This window comes from Fringilla coelebs (assembly GCF_963513975.1).
Source record: "Fringilla coelebs genome assembly, chromosome: 1".
NCBI classification, from domain to species: Eukaryota; Metazoa; Chordata; class Aves; order Passeriformes; family Fringillidae; genus Fringilla; species Fringilla coelebs.
Window position 1 is genome coordinate 18827118 of NC_140028.1, and position 20699 is coordinate 18847816.

Consider the following 20699-nt stretch of genomic DNA (forward strand, 5'->3'; position numbering starts at 1 on the left):
GGGGGTCCCCATACCAGGGACACACAACAGGAGAGACCAGCAGAGAGTCCCAGCTGAAATTCACCATGTGGAACACACGGAGAAAAAAGGACACAAAGAAGGAACAAAAAAAAAAGGGAATATGCATACCAATCAGAGAATTACGTGGACATGGAAGCATTTGCCCACAAAGCCACGTAGAAGAATGTCTTTGCCCTTAATCCAGTACAACAGCACCTCTGAAGCAAAGTCCATGAGTATGTTTTCTCCATTTCCACAGCACTAGATACGAACCCATTAAGAAAACCCTTAACAAACTTTGTTCACTAATAAAGTGTACTAAATAATCACTCTTTGATGTATTTTCCAGAAAGTGTACCTCTGTAGCATGTTTTTACTCTTAAATGTGCAAATAAGAAAAATACTTAGCATATGCTATTAATCTACATATATAAATTTAAGTCACTGCATTTTCTTAATCATTTAACAAGTTTATTTCTACAAATTATGGCTTAGAAGCAGATACTGTATATACAAAAATCTGAGGATACTGATGTGCAGCATCATTTCTCCGTGTTGTTTATGTGGATAAGTTATTAATTTCAGTGGGTATTCATCACATTTCTTATAGCAGCAATAAATAGGCATTTTACTTTTCATAAAATGTTATTTTATATAGCACGTAATCAATACAAAATTAACTTTTAACAGCACGAGAGTAACATAACCCACAGGCCATTACAGGTTGAGTGTGGTATTGGAAAATTTCGTATTAGATCTCTGTGCCAAGCTAAGACTGAGTGATTTGCAGGGTCTCCAACATGTCTTCCACTGCCTTCAAAGAGTATTTAGTTTCTTTCTTACTGCGACCTGCAAACTAAACAGGAAAGAAAGGATTGTTATTTGTCATATATCTGAAATTCTATGTCTAAGTCCTGTGAAAATAACAGTTCTACACACCAAATACCAATAATTAACTCTATTTACTAAAAACTTAAAAGCACAAAACTAAACCCCAGAATTTTTACCAGAATACAAGCTATATCACCTTCTTCTACGAAGTAAAGAAAAAATACTTTCTGTTAAAGTAAGACAAAAAATTCTACTTATCAAAATTTACTATAAAATAATCCAGACAACATATAATTATATTTTATGGTTGAGTAACCATGTGGGATGACATTGTACTTGACTGTAGCTACCATTAAAACACCAGTTTCAGAGAACATTTGAAATTAAGTCTGTCTTGATAGAAGGAAAGATACAGCTAAAATACTACCAGTGGCTTTAAAAGGGAAGGGGTAGAAGGACAGGAAATGTTGACCACCCCATGTTGAATTCAGAGGGGTTTTTCTAATGACACTGACAATTGCCATCACCCGTAAGCCATACCTAACAGAGGGGACTCACTGACCAGGTTGGTCTTCAGGCAAATGAAATTCCTAGCCATTTTTAATACACCTGCACTAAAAAGTTTTGCATTTCAGGTTGGGAGGGGTGGTAAAGAAATCACAGAAACAGTAACTAAAACTTGCTTTTAGTAAAACAACCTATCCTCTACTTAAATGTGAACATCTAAACACTCAATAAATTTTCAATTTGAAGTTTTTTATTTCAAATACCACTGGTGTCTTGCATAGTTAGTACTTGATTTATAATGTGTCCCTTCTCTCTTATAATTAACTTAATTTAGCAAACTCTTCATGACCTGTTAAGAAAGATTAAGTCATCAAACTCAGGTAATATCACACCAGCAACAAGCTGCAGGACCTGTTAACCTGCTTTTGACCTCTAGGCTACAATCTAGCATTGCAATTCCCAATCAGCATTGAGGTTTTTTTAAAAACAGTTTTGGCACAGTAAATAATAAAACTATCTCAAATCAAAGTTAGGAGAAATTTTGTTACTGTAACAACACTTTACAGCTTAGAGATGTACTGAAAACACTGTATTTTCATGTTTTATATTTCCTGGTCATTAACTGGTGTACCAGGTTTTGATTCTAGTAGTATATAAAAACCCATTCTTCAGGGTGTGCAGTTTCCAAAGGGACATGCAACAGTCCACTTCAGAGGAAAATCCAAGATTTCTTAAGATACTCCAAGGTGAAAGCAGCAACTTATGCTTTTATCTGATTGAATAAAATATCCTTTGTCCACATTAAACAGACACTTGGAAATTCCAAATCCTTTCACAACAATAAGCAAGTTTAAAAAACACAAGTCAAAAGTTTAAAGTGAAAAATTATTTCAAACTCAAAGCATTCAGCAATTTCAATAAAAAACACAGAAGCCTAAATATACTGCGGCCAAAAAGCACTTGGCAAGACATGCAGAAAGCATGCAGAGAAAAGCTTCAAAAGAAAGAAATATTTTACTTATTCTTGACATGGACACTGGAAGCAAAATTGACATATGACATTAGTTTAAAAAAATGCTACTTGCTAATTTCAAGAGCAGTTGCCTTCATGATACTGACATGTAGTTTAAACTGAACAAATAAAACTGAACTCTACGTCATAACAACCAGAAGCACACTTGGAAATGTAATCACTTCAAATTTGCCCTGACGAACAATTATTTTGTCTATTCAGCCATTACACAGCAATTTGACTGATTGAGCTGGAATCCATTTCTTAAATCATGACTTAATTTTCTGTTTCCCAAATGGTTAGTAACAAAATCACCTCTCTCCAGCCATAAATAACATGTAGATTGCTAACACAGAAGAGTTTAGCAATGTACCCAAAAAGCATGTATCTGGAAAATTACTGTGAGTAGGATCACATTAAAGATTTTTGTGAGCATTAATCAAACTTGCATGCCTCTGCTGAAATGCTTCTACCAGAGGACATGCTAAACCAATTACCTAATTGAAGAGGACCAGGTAGCCTTGTTTTGTTTTGGTGTTAAAGTAACAGTGACTCATGTCCACAGTTAGAACAGACAGAAGTTTTCCTCAGGGTTTGCATATGAAATGATCCCGTTTCCCAGTCATAAGGCAAAACAAAGCTTATAATAATAATAAACTTAAAAACTAATTCTTTGAATAAGGAGTACTTCTCTAGCTTCTGAAATAAAAGATTAAAATTAAATTTTATTTGGGTCTTTTTTCCACCCAGTCAATTAAATTAAAGAAGCCTGGAGCATAATGACTTTTTTTTTCAGAGGATGTGTTAGCAGCCAGGAATTCCAGCTCCATACATCAGCCCTAGTTACAAAACCTTTCTGTCTTCCTAAAGAAGTTTACATTTCTCCTAGATTAGACACAGATGAGAAGTACTAATCAGCATGGATGGTTACATATTTAACATCAAAATAAGTATATTAACTAGCTGGAGTGTCAAATATCTGTGCATTTCAGAAATTTTTTTAACTATTCTTTATCACCATGTTTTCCTGTAAAGACAGTGCTGCACAGTCTAACCAACACTGTTGAAGTAAGATTTTCTTTCTGTACTCAAACACTGCTTCCTTTAAATGACAATAAACTAAGAAGTTCCTCTGCTTTCATAGAGGAATGCACAGGAAAAGCAAAACTCAAGTGCCAAAGCACACTGCTTGAATAACAGAATAAATTGAAAGAAAGGGACCAGTAAAAACATTTCAAGTAAACTGCATGTAAAAGAAATTTAAAAATAGTTACACAATTAAAAAGCAAAAATAACGAATAGTCTGAAAAAATAAAGGCAGTTTTCTAAAATTACTGAGCAAACTGCTGGTAATTCAAATTCAAATCCAAACTGGAAATGGGGAATAATCTCACTGCAAGACAATTGCTCAAAAGTAACATTTTGCATTAATAACTTGGAAATTAAAGTCAGAAATTCATATCATTTGTATAGACATCCAAATCAGGATTCTAAATTCATCTTGCTCTCTAGAACATGACCACCAGAAAAATATCATTTAGCAGTATGAGAATGTTCAACCAATAAAACAAGTCAATGTCAAACCCAACAAGCTGTTTAGGCTCTTTACTGCACTTTACAGGTGGATAATGCATGGAAAGTGGGGCGAATTCATCGAGATCATTTAAATATCCAGCTTAAAACCTGTCTAGACATACCCTCCCACTAAGGCAGGAACACTGTAATGGCTTCCCCTGGCACAAGTGACCAAGGTTTCATCCTCAGGTCCAAATGGTGACAATTTCCAACTGCTCAGCTCACTGAGGGAGCAACAAATCAGCACTGACTCACAGGGTGACTGCCACCTACTGCATCATCTAACACCCCTGGCTGTAGCTGCTGGATGTTCGAGTCTCTGACACAGAGACTGGAGTAGCCAAATGCTTCTGCAGCGCTGTAACAACCCAGGGGGGTTGGGCTGGGGATGTCCTGCCCAGCTGTGCTCACTGGAGCTTCTTGTGGTTCTTCTGGGAAGGGGAATGGGGGTATTCGCCCCATTTATTTGCCAGATCCTGGCTGGAGCTTCAGCACTTTCATTTTCTCAAGAGCTGAATTTCCCCTAAGATTCTCATCACATACAGTGCTCCTCACTTTATATCCCAAACAGCTAACAAGAGCAGAAAAGGAGGCTATATATGTATGTGTGGTTTTTAATATATATATATATATATATATATATATATATATATATATATATATGTACACACACACACACACATATGTATGTATGTACGTTAGTTGTATTAACAGAGCCTGTTCTGGTAAGCAATAACCAAAAATGCTTAATGTAGGATCCAAAAGAACTCCACAAAAACAGTAACAGACATTTCAAATGAAAAGAAAAACAAACAAACAATCCCCCCAAAACCCCTAAAGCCCCTGCACATAAAAATGCCCCCATCACCACACCACACCCAATAAAATTCATGTTTTATTAGAGACATTATGAGGTCAGCAGAAAGCCATGAGGAGAGAAAAGAAAAAAAAAATCCAAAACCAAACAGGTGTGCTTATCTGGATGGGAATCAGTTAACTAGAAACTGTCATAATTAAACATCCATTATATTTAGAACCAGGGGATGCCTATTTCCAGGTCTTCTAGGCCATTCCACAGCCCTCTCTGGTTTTAAATTTCCACCCTGATGCACCCTGCAAGGGACTGTTTCCCAGAAGGGCTAGCAAGTCTCTACCAGTACTTTGAACTCCAGTCAAAATATTCACTTTAAACATATGCAAATCCACTCTAAACTAAGCAGCTGATTTTACTAAGATGTAAAACATGGAATACTGGTTTTCACTAAAAATTCACACTTCTTTTAAAACTTGTTTTGTTCTGTCAATTATGAATCCATGGTGTATTCCATTCTTTAATTTTTTTTGTAAGTGGTTGGTTGTTTTGGTTGGATTTGTGTTAGGGTTTTTTTTTTTGTTTCTTTGGGTTGTTTTGTTTTTGTGGGGTTTTCTGTTGTTGTTTTTGGGGTTTTTTGGGTTTTGTTTGGTTTTAATCCTGCAATACTTGAATTTTCCATCTGCACTGTGCTTACAGGAATGTCAGGCATACTTCAAGTCAAAAGAAGCCCTGGTTATTTATGAAACATCAGACAAAGTAGTTAATTCATACACACCTTACCATCATGAGTGGGTAAAGGGTTTATTACTGAAAAGCAGGGCGATTTAAAGAGCAGAAGAGAAACAAACTTTAGGCACATATTAAAAAATGCTTCATTATATCCCCAGGGATACAATGCTCTTCACTGTACAGTCAGAAGCTACAGGGCCAATTAGGAGAAATGGAAAATAAGTTGGAATATATCAAAAACACATCAGCCACAAGAAGCTGCACGCTTGGCAAGGAACTGAAATGCAGTTAAGTATTAAGAAAACTGCACTGTCTGTAAAAGGAAAATCTAATTTAATTCCATAATAGATGCTGCTTGTAAAAAGGCCATTTGGTAGTATTAACTGTGAAATAGTAGCAAGAAGAAAAAAAATTCAATCTTGGGTTCCAATACTGAAATATTGCAGGGAGAAGAAAGAAGAGCTACAAAGTCTTTGCATTTAATACCAATACTTTTGCTCAACAAAAAAGCTGTGGGGTGAATTGGACAGTAGGATGTTGATGTCCAGGATTACTTATATATAAACTTTGACTGGCAGATCAGTCAGAATAGCTGTAAGGGAGTTAAATAGACATATCTGGGATACACAGACAACAGACCCCATGAGCTAAAACATGTTTTTTCCTTCATTGTTAAAGAAAGAAATAAAGGCATAGAATAAAACAGGAAATACAAAAGCTTACATATAACTTTTCAAAAAGTTGGAAAGACTCCCAATGACTTCAGCAAGCCTTGATTGTGTTCTACAAAGTCTATGTTTCCACAATTCAGTGAGCATTTCTCTACAAAACTACACAATATCAACTTCAGTCACAAATATTAGGGCAATTAAATATGATTTTAAAAGGTTAGAGTAAACCCAAGAAAAACAAAATTCCCAGAATTTTCATTTGTTTTCTAGTAAAACAGAAGTGGATAACAAAGTCACTCTAAGAATTAAGACATACCAAGTTTTACCAAAGTAGCTGTAGAGCCAAGTCTTGAAGGTCAATATTACAATAATGTACATTCAGTTAATGTTAGTAAGAAAAATCAGTTTAAAGCTATTAAGTAAATGATAGTAATTAGTAAATGTAAAATTATTAATTAACGTTTCCAGGAAACCTTAACCTTTTATTAATTAAGGTTTCCAAAAAATCAAACAGAAGCAGAATGTGAAAAATCCAAGTAGATTATGCTGATTTACATGCCATATTTAACCTATTGAACAGCAGCTGATAAAACTGCAGAAAAGAACTATAGAGCATGTTAAGAGTACCATAAAGCAAGGAAGTACTAACCTGGTATGCTCTGTTTATTTGGTTTGCTGCCCAGCTGGCATATTTCATATTATCTTTTTTCATTTTTGCACTTGCTTTTGGATTGGAAGCAATATGACTGGCAGACTAGGAATACAATAAAATAAGAACAAAACTCAGTGTAATTATAAAATTTATATGCATGAAATAAGCTGAGAACATTGAGCATTCTTGTAGTCCAAGCCCCATGCACAGTGATAGTGGAAATAGATTTAAAAAAAAATTTAAAAGCTACCAGCAAACAGCATCCACACAAAAATCAGCCAGACTTTTTTAAACTATTGCTTGTTCTATTTAAAGCTACAACAGACTTCAGTTCAGTTTTGTACTGAGCTAAGAACCAAACCTGGACATGATCAGCTAATCCAATTTGCTTCTCCTAAAGTGAGAGTTATGAATTAGTTTTCCACATTCCATTTTTTACCAGAGACAATACAAAATACACCACTTGCATGTCCAAGCTGCCATTAAAAACATGAAATTTTTCCCTGTAGCATCAGAAAACACATTTTAAAAGCAGATAAGACTCTACATAAAATATGCCCACCCTCACCTGAAAGAAGAAAAAATATTACTTAAAAGCCAAAAAAATTTTTTTACTTATATAAAGAAATCCGCTGTGCAAGGAATCACTACTACTGTGCTGGTGTTTTTCAGCAATTCATCATCTTCTAGAGAGGATGCATAACTTTAAATCCTCTTTCAACAAGTTACCTTCCAGTGCCAATAACAATAATTCTTTTGAAAATACAGGCAAGATTTAAAGGTTAAGAGAACTTCAGTAAGGAGTAGTTACTAGCACAAAATTATCCATACTCCAAACGTATGAAAAATACCCCATATTTTAAAACAGTGTTAACAATCTGAGCTATTAAGCTAAAAATCAGGGGGAAACCAGCAAATAGCAAAGGATAATATACATGCATAAACATATTCAGAATGATAACATGGAAAATACATAACCATGCTTACCATGTAAAGTCCAAACAGAGCTCTCATATTTCTGTTGTTAAGCTTCAGCGCTTGTGCAAAATACTTTCTTGACAGCTCAAGGTTTTCAAGCCCCCCCTGAGTGTATTTAACCTGTAAAAATGGTAAATGCCTGACACTTGCATGCCATTCATACCTCAGGCAATCACTTTGAAGTAATGATATTACAAAAATTCACCCCAAGTTTGTTCACATGACATTTCAAATCAGGTGAGTCCTATCAAAGGCCAAATACTGGCCTGGGAGAAACCCAAGCTCTTAGCAGTATATACATTTAAAAATATTTAACTACAGGAGAAAAAAAACCCAGCATTAATTTCATTAATGCATTGCTACAAGATTAAAAAGTGATTATTTTTCACCTATAAATACTTGAAACCTTGGGATTGTCTCTTATGAAAAGTAGCACAAACTTGAAATCCAAATTCTGACTATTAGAAATCCATACTGACACTATGCTCCCACAGCATGCTTGAAAACAGTTCACAAAACAACACAATACCTTTCATTATGTATTCAAAGTAGCACACAAAGTTTCGAGGATTACTCCATTGTTTTTCTATTCATTTTTCCAGATATTAGATCAACAAAAAGAGGGGTAAATACTAGAAGATATGCTTCAAAATCTTTCTATGAGAAAGTTACTTAGGCTTTCAAGTTTTAATGTCAACGCAATTTTACCCATGTTAACTAAACAAATTAAACCCATTCTAAGCAGTTAACAGTATAATTTAGGAAAAAAAAATCTGGAAAAAAAAAGACAAATTCAAATGGCTAAAACCTTGAGCTGAAACTTCTAACTTCACCTGCAGCTTTTACCTCTCTTCCACCAGTGCTCCTTCAGGCAGAATTTAGTACATGGATTTCAAGATCTGAGTCCACAGTGACAAGCAATATATCATAACTGCCTAGGCAGCACTGTTGTAGAAAAGTTTAGCTTCTCATGCACTTAATTTGAAAAGTGCATAAAAACTTCAATAAGAAGAGTTCATTTAAAATTAGCTTTTTTTCTTGAATAATTCCTCCCTTAACTCTTATATTTAGCTTAGTCACACTGTGACTGAGTCACTGAGTAAGAAAACACAGTTTTCAGAACATGTTCAGTTCTATGAGATGTTAGCATTCTCTGTGAACTCTTAAAATCTCCTAGGGAAAAATTAAAGAAACCATTTTCACCACTTCTCTGACAGAAAAACAGAAAATGTAATCAAACGTAATTGATTTTTCTGAAATACCTACTTCAGCATATTGTTGACAATATAAGTGGTTGTGTGGATTAGTCATCATAAGCTCCTCTAAGCAGAAGGCTGCCTTTGCATAGCTGAGGAATAGAAAAAACAGTGATAAAATGAAACACAAGTACACAGCTCTTTGCTTCAGTTTCTTTACAGCACAATACAAGCCTTACTTTTCCCCCCATAAAATCACATTATTCACAATTAATTAAAATGCTTCATTTTAAAATAAAGTTTAGAACCAAGTTACTTTTTTTATATCATAGATAGGGGAAAAATACACAAAATCTCATGGCCTAGGTATAACTGAAACAGCTCATGAAAAGCACAATATACAGATCTACAATTAATAAGTGCCATTTCTTATCAGCACGAGTGATGAGTAGAAACAGGTATTAGGTACTGTAAGACACTGAACTAAAACTACAAAATAATTCCTTTTTTTCCTAAGAAAATTCAACTACCTGAGGATTCATAAATGCAGCTACTGATCACAGCATTTACACTGTCAATTAACTTCACCTGCCAACAGTCAACCACAGAATTGAGACAAAAAAAACAACATGCTAAGAACAGTTCTAAAATTCAAACAGTCCAAATCTAGGTATGAAAATAGCATCAGACCTCTCCAAATAGGCAAATCCTTATCATTTGAGAAGGCTAATCCTTGAGTTTTTTAGTGAAAACTTTCAGAAATAATTAAGAAGTCAGGCTCAAAATGCAGGTTTATTGAGAAGAATCTTAGCTTTGTAATCTTTCAAATAATAGAACTGTCTGCAGAATTTGCATCATTTAGTTATATGTGATAGCACTATTGCACAGTTTATGTCATAGGATTCCAAATTTCAGAGATACAAGGTTTATAATGACAGCGTGGGTAGATATTTAATATTGCAGTAAAAGTAATTTAGTAATTATGAGACCATATTAAGCCATATTATCTGTAAAATCTTGTATCCTAAAATAAATATGCTGTGGTTTTCTTCAGTGCATGTTATGATTGTCATGTATCTGTATCATTTATTAATCTGGAGATAAAAGGGCAGCCACCTCATTCTCCAAATGCAGACGCCAGAGTCCTCATTGCAGAACAGGGCAGAACTAAGAATTGTGTAAACCTTGTACATCTACATGTGTTTATGAACCAAAACGAGAGCATGGTGATTTCACAAGCCCTGTGACTTGTGAGCCTGATAAAACATATAAACTGATGAACTGCCTAATTTTTAAAACTTAACTTTTAGTTGCTTTTAGCCAAGAGCCTGATTTTTCCCTATTATCAAAATAATAATAATGATGCTTATTGGAAGTATAGTGAGGACAGTGAATTCTTTCCATGAACTGAAGTTCTACATATTGCTTTTTATTGGAATTACAGACCACAACAAATACAAGCAAAAGCAATTTCTTTCTCAGGTTTTATTGCACAATTTCATAATAAAGATTATATCAAAAAAACCCCAACTCAATAATGGACTACGTATGCTTGAACCACTCTATCACTCACTTTCAAACTGACAGATTTGACAAGCTTAAATATCTTTCCAGCCAAATTGGTTTTTTAGTAGCTATTTTCTTGGAAATGTGGCTGGTAGATTTCCCCAAACAAATGGAAGTCTGGGTATCAAAATTCTAGTTTATTCCTGAAGTCATCATTTAAAAGAGTTTAATAACTATTTTCTTTGAGAATGGGGTGTAAGGAGAAGTGATTGGGGAACAATTTTTTCCTCACAGTGAGAAAGGCTATTTCTTCCTTGACAATTTGATTCTTTTACCACCCTCTGAAAAGGAAAGAAGGAAACAATGTGATATAATTCAGGCTGGCCTGAAGAACCAAAGAAAGAGGGGAAAAAAAAAAGATACGCCTTTTGGTGGAGGTTTGAATTAATGCTGTGATATTAGAAAACTTGCACTAAGGCTTTGGAGCTAATCCTCTCACACTGGGATTTCCTCCTGTCACTACAGCAATAAAAAAAGCTAACAAAAACATTAAATATCCAATAAGCAAGTTACTACAACATTCAGCATTCTTCATCGCATTGGGTTTTGTACCCAGGCGACCAGATGCCTCCAACACTGGATCCATGTTTTGCTTTGTGGGCTTTTTTTAAAAGGTTACTAAAAGTTCTGGGAGAGATAGGCTAAAAGAAAATTGGAATATTGGTAGCTGTGATCAATTAATTTTGGAAGTAGAGAATTTAACATCTCAAACAAGCAATGAACAAAAAACGATGGGAAGTATGTGCTGTTCTCTGCTGCACTCAAACCACTTCTTTTAAATATTAGATTTTTAAGAAATACTGAAACATACAGATAATTAAGTAAGCCTCTTTTTGTTTGAAAAACAAATGCCTTCTTAAAGTATTTGGTAGCCAAATAAGCTTGGTAATTATTTCCAGTTGAGGCCTAGTATATTGGAAATGAGACAGCATACTTTGTAATACTAGTCCTTAAAAAAGATCACTGTGGTTTTTGACTTACACAGAGTGGGTTTCAAATTAACATTTTTTTATGCAGACTTAGCAAACAACTTACTCATGTTCATTGATGTAAAGTTCTGCAAGTTCATGCCAAGCTTCTTGGTCACCAACAAATCTGTATAGAGAATACAAGAGAAGGAAAAAGGAAAAAAAGAAAGAATGTGCAAGGGATTCTGTAAATGACTAGCACTGAAGCAAGAGCGTAAATTAAATGCAAATTCCACTTTAATTAAAAAGATTTATCAGAATAGCAAAACACAATCCGTATTCTTGTAAGACACTCACTGTTCCAGATACTCATTCAGCTCTCGGATGGCCTCGAGATTTTTCCCCTGGGCTTTTCGAATGGCAATCTTACGCTTTCTTGCTGCCTATGGGTTGACATTAATAAAGGATTAGGCCTCATAATTCCCTGGGTTTTTGTAAGGAAAGCAATTTGACTGTGCAAATTATTATCTCAATACCAGTGGAATTCCACTGCAGAGACACTGCTAGGTTGAAGTTTATAAACATACCCTATCACATCCCACTGAGAGACTGAAAACCTCTTCTTACAATCACATTATGTACGCTTTTCTTTGGAGGCACAAACTGTATGCATTATTTCATTCAAATAAATGACTGTCCAGATTCTGATAATTACAAAACAGCAGGGGATGCTAATCTTCAGCCATTCCAACTACCCCCACCTTGTCATTCACAAGATCTATGACTGTAGAGGAGAAATGGTGACTGAGTCCTAGAGAATGCCACAGATGCATATTGGCTGTCCCTGTGTAACTATGGCTTTCAGCCACTATAAAATATTCTTGTTGAAGTGCTGAATGGCACCTTTCACTAATGCTAAATACACACCAATTCCCTAAACAAGTCTCTCATCATTCTTGGAGCACAAAGTAGGCTCTGCAATGTAAAGGGAATACAAAATCTCTATTTCAATGCCAAAAACTGAGCAGGACTGTGATATGTGGGTAGAAAATGTAATTCAACTTAAACAACATAAAAATGAGTTATAACAATTATAATGTATTTAAATTTTGAAGTCCATAAAAGTTGTCAGAGACTAGAAGGAGGAAAGATATAGAGGATTGTAATAGCTCATTATTCTGTACTTTAATCCAGTATTCCAGCTTCTGAATGATGCTGGTTACAGGATTTTATTGAGTCCAGCTCTTAAAAGAATGGTCCTTACAGAGACTGAACCTCTGAGCTTCATGTTACCAAGGAGCACGCTCAAACCAACTGAATATCAGCCTACACCTGAGGTATGATTCAAAAGAAAGGAATCTTCCCAGCTGAAAGCAAACAGCACACCTCAGCCAGCCTGAAAGTCATCAGATCAGAAATCTGACCAAATGAAAGGGAAACACAATTCCAGCAGAACAGAACTCAAAAAAGGAATGCCATCAGCCTCCTTCCTTGCCTCTAATCCCAGTGCTCTTGGGTGACTACAACCACTGTGGTCAGACACGAGACAACACAGAGTCTGGTGTCCGTGATGTCAACATGTACACACGCCTTCTTGTTTGTCATTTCTCCATGATGACAAAAAATATAAAGCACACTTCTCTGGTAATTAAGTCCCACTGTTTATCTCCTTCATAGCTCTCATTCTATTTCATATCTTGTAAAGAGTACATAGTTGGGTATCATCTTTCAGAAGCCTTGACAAGACAGCACTTCAACAAAATAGTGAACTATTTTAATCTTTAAATTTCAGACAGCTCTGAAATCACTTTCTTCATGATGTACCCTAAGTTCACAGTCACATGTACCCTACAAGAGTTCTTGTATATCTACAGCATTTTAAACATAATTACTGTCCTAAATAATTTTTTATCCTTTAATCCATTATGAACAAATCAATTGCTTCCAAAACAAGAGACTGGTAAATTAGTTCAAGCACCAAAACAGAAAAGCTAAAAATGCTTTTGACATTTAATTAATTTCTTTTTAATTCATCCCCTTTATCTCCCTCACAAACAAGTATTCAATGGAAATTCAGTGAAAACAACTCAAGTGAGGAAAAAAATATTTCACCCTTCTGACTAAATGTAAGACACAGACAGAGAGAAGGCTAATCAGAGGCCAAATTAGAAGACGAGTGTGGTTTCCATGGCTTCTTTGTCAAACTGTAACCTGTGAAGTTACATACATCATTCTACTTTTACTGGGAGACATATGGCTAAAAGCCATAACAGGAAATTTTAACTGCTGACACATTTATTAATGCAACAATAACATACTCTCTATTTTATTTTTGCTTTTCTAAAAATAAAGATAACAGCGTAATTAAACTTATTTTCTTTAAATTCAAAAAGAATAATCCCACATGTTTATCATGCTGCTACAACAAACAAAACAAAATAACACCACAAAATGACAACCAAAAAAACCTCAACCAAACCATTGTTTGCTGTCACGTTTTATGGAGTTCTCAAAGCATTTGTAAAGCAGGTCACCCCCTTCTATGGTGGGAACACCAGGGGGGTGTTAACCCACTACCCAAAGCTGACATTATACACAGCCCAGTGACCTGCCCACTGAGCCTGAAACATGAAAGAGGAAAAGTGGGGATAACAATGTACACAGCCAAAGGAATGCATCAAGCAGTTACAGCCTAGGAAGACAGAAGGGTTTTTGCAGGTAACAGACTATTGACTTTATAAATGCAGCTTTTTAAAAGTAGCTCTTGGATTAACAACTCAGTTATTTCCAAAATTTAAAGACATCAAGAGCCTGATTAAAGTAAACCCTTGAGAACTAAAATAATCTATTAAATATATAAAATCAATCAATGCATATGAAAACTTAATTTGCAATGGCAAACAGAAACAGTCTACATAAGTCACTCTCCTCTCTGTTTCTAATGCAACTCCTTCAATTGCATCCAAGTCAGTCCTCCAAGAGAGTCTGGAAACAGATTTTTTTCCATAGCTGCTTTATTTCTTAACCACAGCACTCACAAGTAACATAAATCACAGGAGCCTCAAGACATTAATTTATGAAAAGCTACAACTATTTCTAGTCACAAATATAAGCTGATGTTTACCTATAGCAAGCATGTAATCTAATGCAATCAAATAACAAGGACAAAAGCATTAGATACAATTAACATATTCTGGTGGTAGCACTTAGGAATTAAATGAGTTACATTTACACTCAACAGAATCTCCCTGCTGCACCAAGTCCCAAGAAATTTCTTCAAAATTACACTTTTACAACTTTTAAAACTTCCTTTTTTTGTCTACCTTCCTCATCACCAAAAATATAGCAGCATCTGGGCTTGAAATCTGCACTCTCTTCACCCTCAAAATGTTGGGAGATAAGTTTATTTACACAGAACTCCAAGTTTACAAAAGAGAGTCTCAGCCTCTCAAAACAGTGCTAACATCCTGAGGAAGAACAAAACGTTGTCTAGTAGCACAGAATTTCTGAAAGTCTTTTTAAAAGCACTGGGAAGAATTCAGTGAGGATGCAGAGTTTTTTTTTAAAGCAGATTCTAACTTTTTCCATCACATGAATAAAATCATAAAGCCAAGAAATATGCACAGAGGTGTTCAGCAGATCTGTGATTCACAGGATTGATACGACAGGTGAAAAAAGGAAGACATGAAAACCAACTACTATTGCTTTTAATGGTATTCACTACTCTCCTATCTGACTGCCTATTCCTAGTTTTTCTTTCAATCATGAAGTCGATCAGTTTTTAAATAAAAATAAAATTTAATAATTCCAGTAGTTGGTATGTTAAGAAAAATATATACAAAAAGGCCTGCATTACAAACAAAACATGGACCACAGTTTGTGAGCTGTAAACTTCTAATTCTAATGTTCTCATTTATATTGCTCCTGAGCTCACTGTGTGAGTCAGCTTAAGTGCTGCTCTATGAGCTGGAGCTCACACAGTTTCCTGAGCATCCTGAGGACAGCAGCATAACTAATGGCAATTTACACTCATGGCATCAATTTTTCATTATTCCCATACAAATGAAACAAAATGCTTTACTGCACAGAACCACTGCCAACACTAATAACCACTTTAGCATACAAAAATAGTTATTTTTTAAGTAAAGCCAGACTCACACCAATTCTTCAGAAGCTTTACCTAGCATTTATACCATATTTCCTATTTATCACCTGCCTTACAATCAGCTGATTAAAAAAGCAAGTAATTTCATATTCCAGTATGTTAAAGGCTCTCTTTACCAAAAACCTCACATCCCAAAATACAAACTAATTTTTAGTGGACCTATTGCAAGATACTAAAAAACTGCAAAATGCAGAGTATAAATTTGTTCAATTATTAATTGCAAGTCCATCAAGAATATTCTTGAGAAATTATTTTTTAAATACAGGGACTTGAAATTATTTTGAAGTCTAAGAAGCCTACTAAAATAGTCACAAACAATTACATTGATAAAGATTTTAAAAATAGCATTCAAGGGGTACATTTCAGTTCTTCACATCACAACAGTAAGACTTCCTAGAACAAGCCTCAACAAAAATTAACTCAATCTTCCTTCTCCTTCCACCTTAAGTAAAAAGGAAAAGGCAAAACCTCCAGTGCTGTAACAAGATCTGCAGAATTTGACCATGCAGATACTATGACACAGATTTCCCCCTTAATTTTCCAGAGTTTAAAGCAAAACATTAGAATGGTTATTGGCTAATTCTGTAAATCCATAATTCTTTATGGAAAGATATATGCATCTTAAAAGAAATACTTAAAGAAATACTTAAAGAATCAATATCATATGGAGTAAGCTACTTCAGTATGTACAAATTTATTAAGGAGTGAACCTTGCTAAGGTATTTCTTTAAAGACTAGTAATCCCCAATCTAGCATAAGAACAAATCCTGCATTTGTCATGATTCATTTTAATTAGCATTAAGTAGACTCAAAATGAAGTGAGGACTTGAACATTTATCAACTTCTGCATTTCATTAGTAAAACATACCAAGAGAGAGTCTAACATTGTTCGAAATTTCATGGCTCTAAAGAAAGTATTAGTAGGAGAATTTTCAGTGATTGAGACCCCCTAGGAAAGAATTTCTTATCTGTATAACTACTACAATATTTAACACATGATACTTTTCATCTTAAAAAGAAATTTTTCTTTCCTTTTAACATTTTAGAAAATGTTATTTGGTCTAAGAATTTGATCCATTGAAACATTTTCCTTCAAACTGTAATATGCAAATCAAAACAGAAGCGTAAACAGCTACGACTGAGATACAGGGAAAAATTACACAGATGTCAAAAAAGCACATTATCAAAACCAGCACATGATCAAAAACAACCCCAATAACAAATTTATTCCTACCAGAATCCAGACTTTTTTCAAAGTTAGTCATGCAAGACAGTTAAATCTTGCAAACCTATGCAGACACAGAGCTACTGAGTTGGAGCTACTGAGTTGAAGCTGCCCTTTTAGGGATAACCTCAAAGCAAAACATAACTTTTTGTATCCAATAAATAACCTATAAAGTTTAACACCAGCATAGAGCAAATTGGTAGGAGCTGTACAGGCTGAAAAGCTAAAGCCTGGAATTGGTAAACATGAAAATATGTTATATACCAACAAAAATAAGAACAGTTTACACAGAGGAAAGTAAGGCTTCCATTATCTAGTGGAGTTCTTCAAGGAGTCCTTAAGTGTAGGTGAAAAACAATCCATGTAAAAGTCATCTTTGACTTAAAATACAATTTCAACAAGATGTCTCACCTCAAAGCTGAAAGCTCTGAAGGAAACTAGAGTTACCACAGCCTAACAAGGGAAGGTCTTCATATGGATAAATAACAAAGTCAAAAGATATAAAAGAGAGAAAAGAGTTCTCTGCGCTGAGAATCCCAGAATCACCTGTATTAAAAACTACTGCTCAGCACTCTTGAGTAGGAGATCTAACAAGGGAATTAATAGTGATATAAAGTTAAATGTTGATAAGGACTTATTAAAGTAAAAAGAACAAAAGACAACTGCAAAAGACAGCATTCACAATAATGAATCATAATGAATACTTTTACCAGCACAATAAAACAACCCATGAAATTTAATCTACATAAATGGCTGCATATAGAGCCAAACAATACTAATTTAGTGTACACAAAAAACCTGTCTGAATTTGTCTGGTTAGGAGGGAGACACTGGACTTGCAATTAACAGGTCTATAAAACACCAATTCAGTGTTTAGAAACCATCTCAAAAAAATCAAAAAACCCTGCCCCAAAAACCCCAAACTGAAAATACTGTGGTATTGGAGTGATCGAAAAGAATACAAAAGAGACATATCTGTGGCATCACTTTGCTATTTGTAAGTCCATAATGCTCCTGCATTTTTAATACTGACTGCTATTCAGTCCTCTCATTTCTCAACCAAATATAGAAAAACCACAGAAATGGCACAGAGAACAGCAGCAGAGTTTTAAGGTACAGAATGGCAACAAGAACAGCTGAACATTAGGACTTAGCTTAGAGGGAAGAAAAGTGCAGAAGATCCCTAAGTCATGAGTATTAATAAAGTGAAAAGAACTGCTGACAGTAACAGATAAATTCAAAGGCATTAAATAAAATCATTAGATTGAAGGTGGGGGAACGGAAAAAAACCCCACAAACGGGAGATTTGCACAATCCATTTAAAAATTACAATATTTAATTTCTTCATTATGTTGCAGACGTAGTCATGGCAAACTTAAGCAAGTTTAAAAATACATCTATGCAGAAATTTCATGAAAAGCTATTAAAAACAGAGTTAACACTTCTGGCACAGGAAAACTGCAACATGAAGATGACTAGAAACTGGCAGAACAGACCACAGCATACTGTCATTGCCCTGCTCTTACACACTTCTGGCATCTGCAGTAAGTCAAAGCCAGACACAGGACAAGTAAAATGGACTTTTGCCACAACTGCCGTACAGCTGCTCTTCTGTGCTCAAATACTTAATTTAAAGAGACAAAATCTCCATCAACATTTAAAAGTGCCACGCTATGCTCACAAAACATGGGACAAATGGTGGAATGCACCCTGCTCTCTCACTTCACTGATCATGACTGAACGAGAAGCAAAAAAACCTTGCAATGGCAAATTACACTCTGTCAAAAGCAAAAAACCCTTTTTTTTTTTTTTTTTAGGACCACAGAGTGCATTTCCATCAGTTCTCACTGGGAACTAACAAGTAGCAGCAGCCGTTCTTCACAATTCTCACCAACTCCATCCTGTGTCAGTCAGTGCCAAGCTATCTTTCAAACTCCCTTTAAAACTATCACTGTATAGACCTATGTTTAGGTCTAGTTCTGTCTTTCCTGGCAGTGTGGCCAATATATTTAAGGAAACACACATGTCACCTCAGAAAATTCTGCCCATTAGTAGATGCTTCATTTGGTGGAGCAGTTTTCCCTTTTTCAACTTAGATAAATTGTAGATAAATGTACAAAGCTCAAGATCTTCATAGGAGGTTCCTGTTAAAAATTAATTCACAGCTACTGCAGCAGTTCAGATGATAAACAGATATCCAGTGCTCAAATTCAGTGCTCATTATTCTCATCTTATTTAGTGGAGACAAGGAGGTAGGGAAAGAAAGGTTACCTATACAGTCTAGATGGCAGTAATGCACAGTCAGAGAAAGAGATTAACTCAGATATTCATGGTATGTAACTGCTGCCTATTTACATGATACTAAGTACTAAGATACTGCTCTGGATCCTTCCAGTATTCTGGATTCCCAAACGTCTTCAACCACCTCCTCTGCATCTTCTGAATTATGTCCAGCTCATCTATAAAAAGAATCTCAAAATAGTAAGAGAAAGGGTAACTTCATGTGGTCATATGCATACACTTGTTCCTGCCTACTCCAATAAACAACAGAGTTGATGTGAACACTGTCTTACTACAAAAATTTTAAATTATTCATTCACACAATTATATTACTAAACCCATGATGGTAATGAGACTATCCACATGTTCAAAGCTAAGGAAGCAGACAGAGTGTCTTGCATGAAAAGCTTGGCTGAAAAAGCAGCAAGAAAAACAGCAGAAGAATTATCTTAATAAAGATTCCAGATTCTATGGATTAGAATTAAGGCAGAACTTTGTGCCTTATCTCATTTTCCCCTGGTGTTCACCAAGTGCTCTGCAATCTTCTTGATGGTTGAGCTGAATAATCAAGAGAAACTGCAGGTGCACTAGGATGACAGTGGAGTGGGTTAGACACCAATCTAAGTCTTGAATATATGAACTCAATTTCCTTTCTCATCAACAAGCTCCTCTGCTCTGCTGAACAGACCACCTCAAAAAGAGCCCAACTGATGAAAAATATTTAGCTAACTAAAAGGTTTTCCTCCAAAGCAGAGCAGGATAAGGATTTCTCAATGAAATTCATAAAGAGCAAAAACAAACAAAAAACCACTTTCTACCAACACTACTAAAAAAACCAGTAACTCTCTTTTCTTTTGTTCTGAGAAACAGAACAAGCATTTTATCTGAAGATCTACAAACGAATCAGTCAATGTTCTGCATCACTGTAAACATTTTCAGTTGGACACTACAGGAAATTTTAATTAATAAAAGAGCCCTATGATAGAAAATAATATGCAGCCTTAATAAGAGGAATCTGTGAGCTTGACCTCTAACATGCCATCATTTCAACCAAAACAGACACGAATGGAAAAGATTCCAATTCTTACCCTACTGAAACATATGCAAGCTATGCATTTCACAAGAGACACATTTCATTCATTAGTCTTTAGAAAAGAGACTACAACTCACCATCTACATGCTTTGAAAAATGAAACAAAATCTCTGAGGTGACATTAACACTGTTCCATTGTCAAATGAGTCATCTTTTACAGAAAGGAAGCGCACAGTGAGAGAAAACTTAGATTTTAAAAAATAAACACTATTTCGAATTCTATCCTAAGAAATTAAGTAATTATTGTTAATGCAATTTCAGCAACAAAACTTCACATCAAAGTGTAAATGTCCATTATATAATTTGAGTTCAAACTTTACTTTTTATAAAGGAAAATTCTGCTATGTGTCTAAAAGAAGTAATTTTTTGGAAAAATCTTTTTCCATGCTACTTTTTGATCAGTCAATGCAAGCTATGATTTTTACATGATTTGTGTGAACAAATGTCTATGTTTCACTTAAGGCACTTGCCAAAACATTTAATGCATATAAGCAACT

General features: G+C 35.0%; 1 protein-coding gene across 1 annotated transcript in view; it reads right to left on the reverse strand.

Annotated features, from left to right (window-relative positions):
* Positions 1-447: 447 nt before the first annotated feature.
* The window catches only part of EMC2 (ER membrane protein complex subunit 2), a gene marked incomplete at its 5' end in the record, with an annotated part of 35866 nt that continues 15614 nt past the window's right edge, over positions 448-20699 (reverse strand). The window contains 6 exons of the mRNA XM_084221616.1: positions 448-856; positions 6789-6893; positions 7779-7889; positions 9036-9117; positions 11567-11626; positions 11797-11882. Coding sequence (XP_084077742.1) covers positions 770-856; positions 6789-6893; positions 7779-7889; positions 9036-9117; positions 11567-11626; positions 11797-11882 — 531 coding nt within the window. The 3' untranslated portion in view covers positions 448-769. The remainder of the gene's footprint in view (positions 857-6788; positions 6894-7778; positions 7890-9035; positions 9118-11566; positions 11627-11796; positions 11883-20699) is intronic.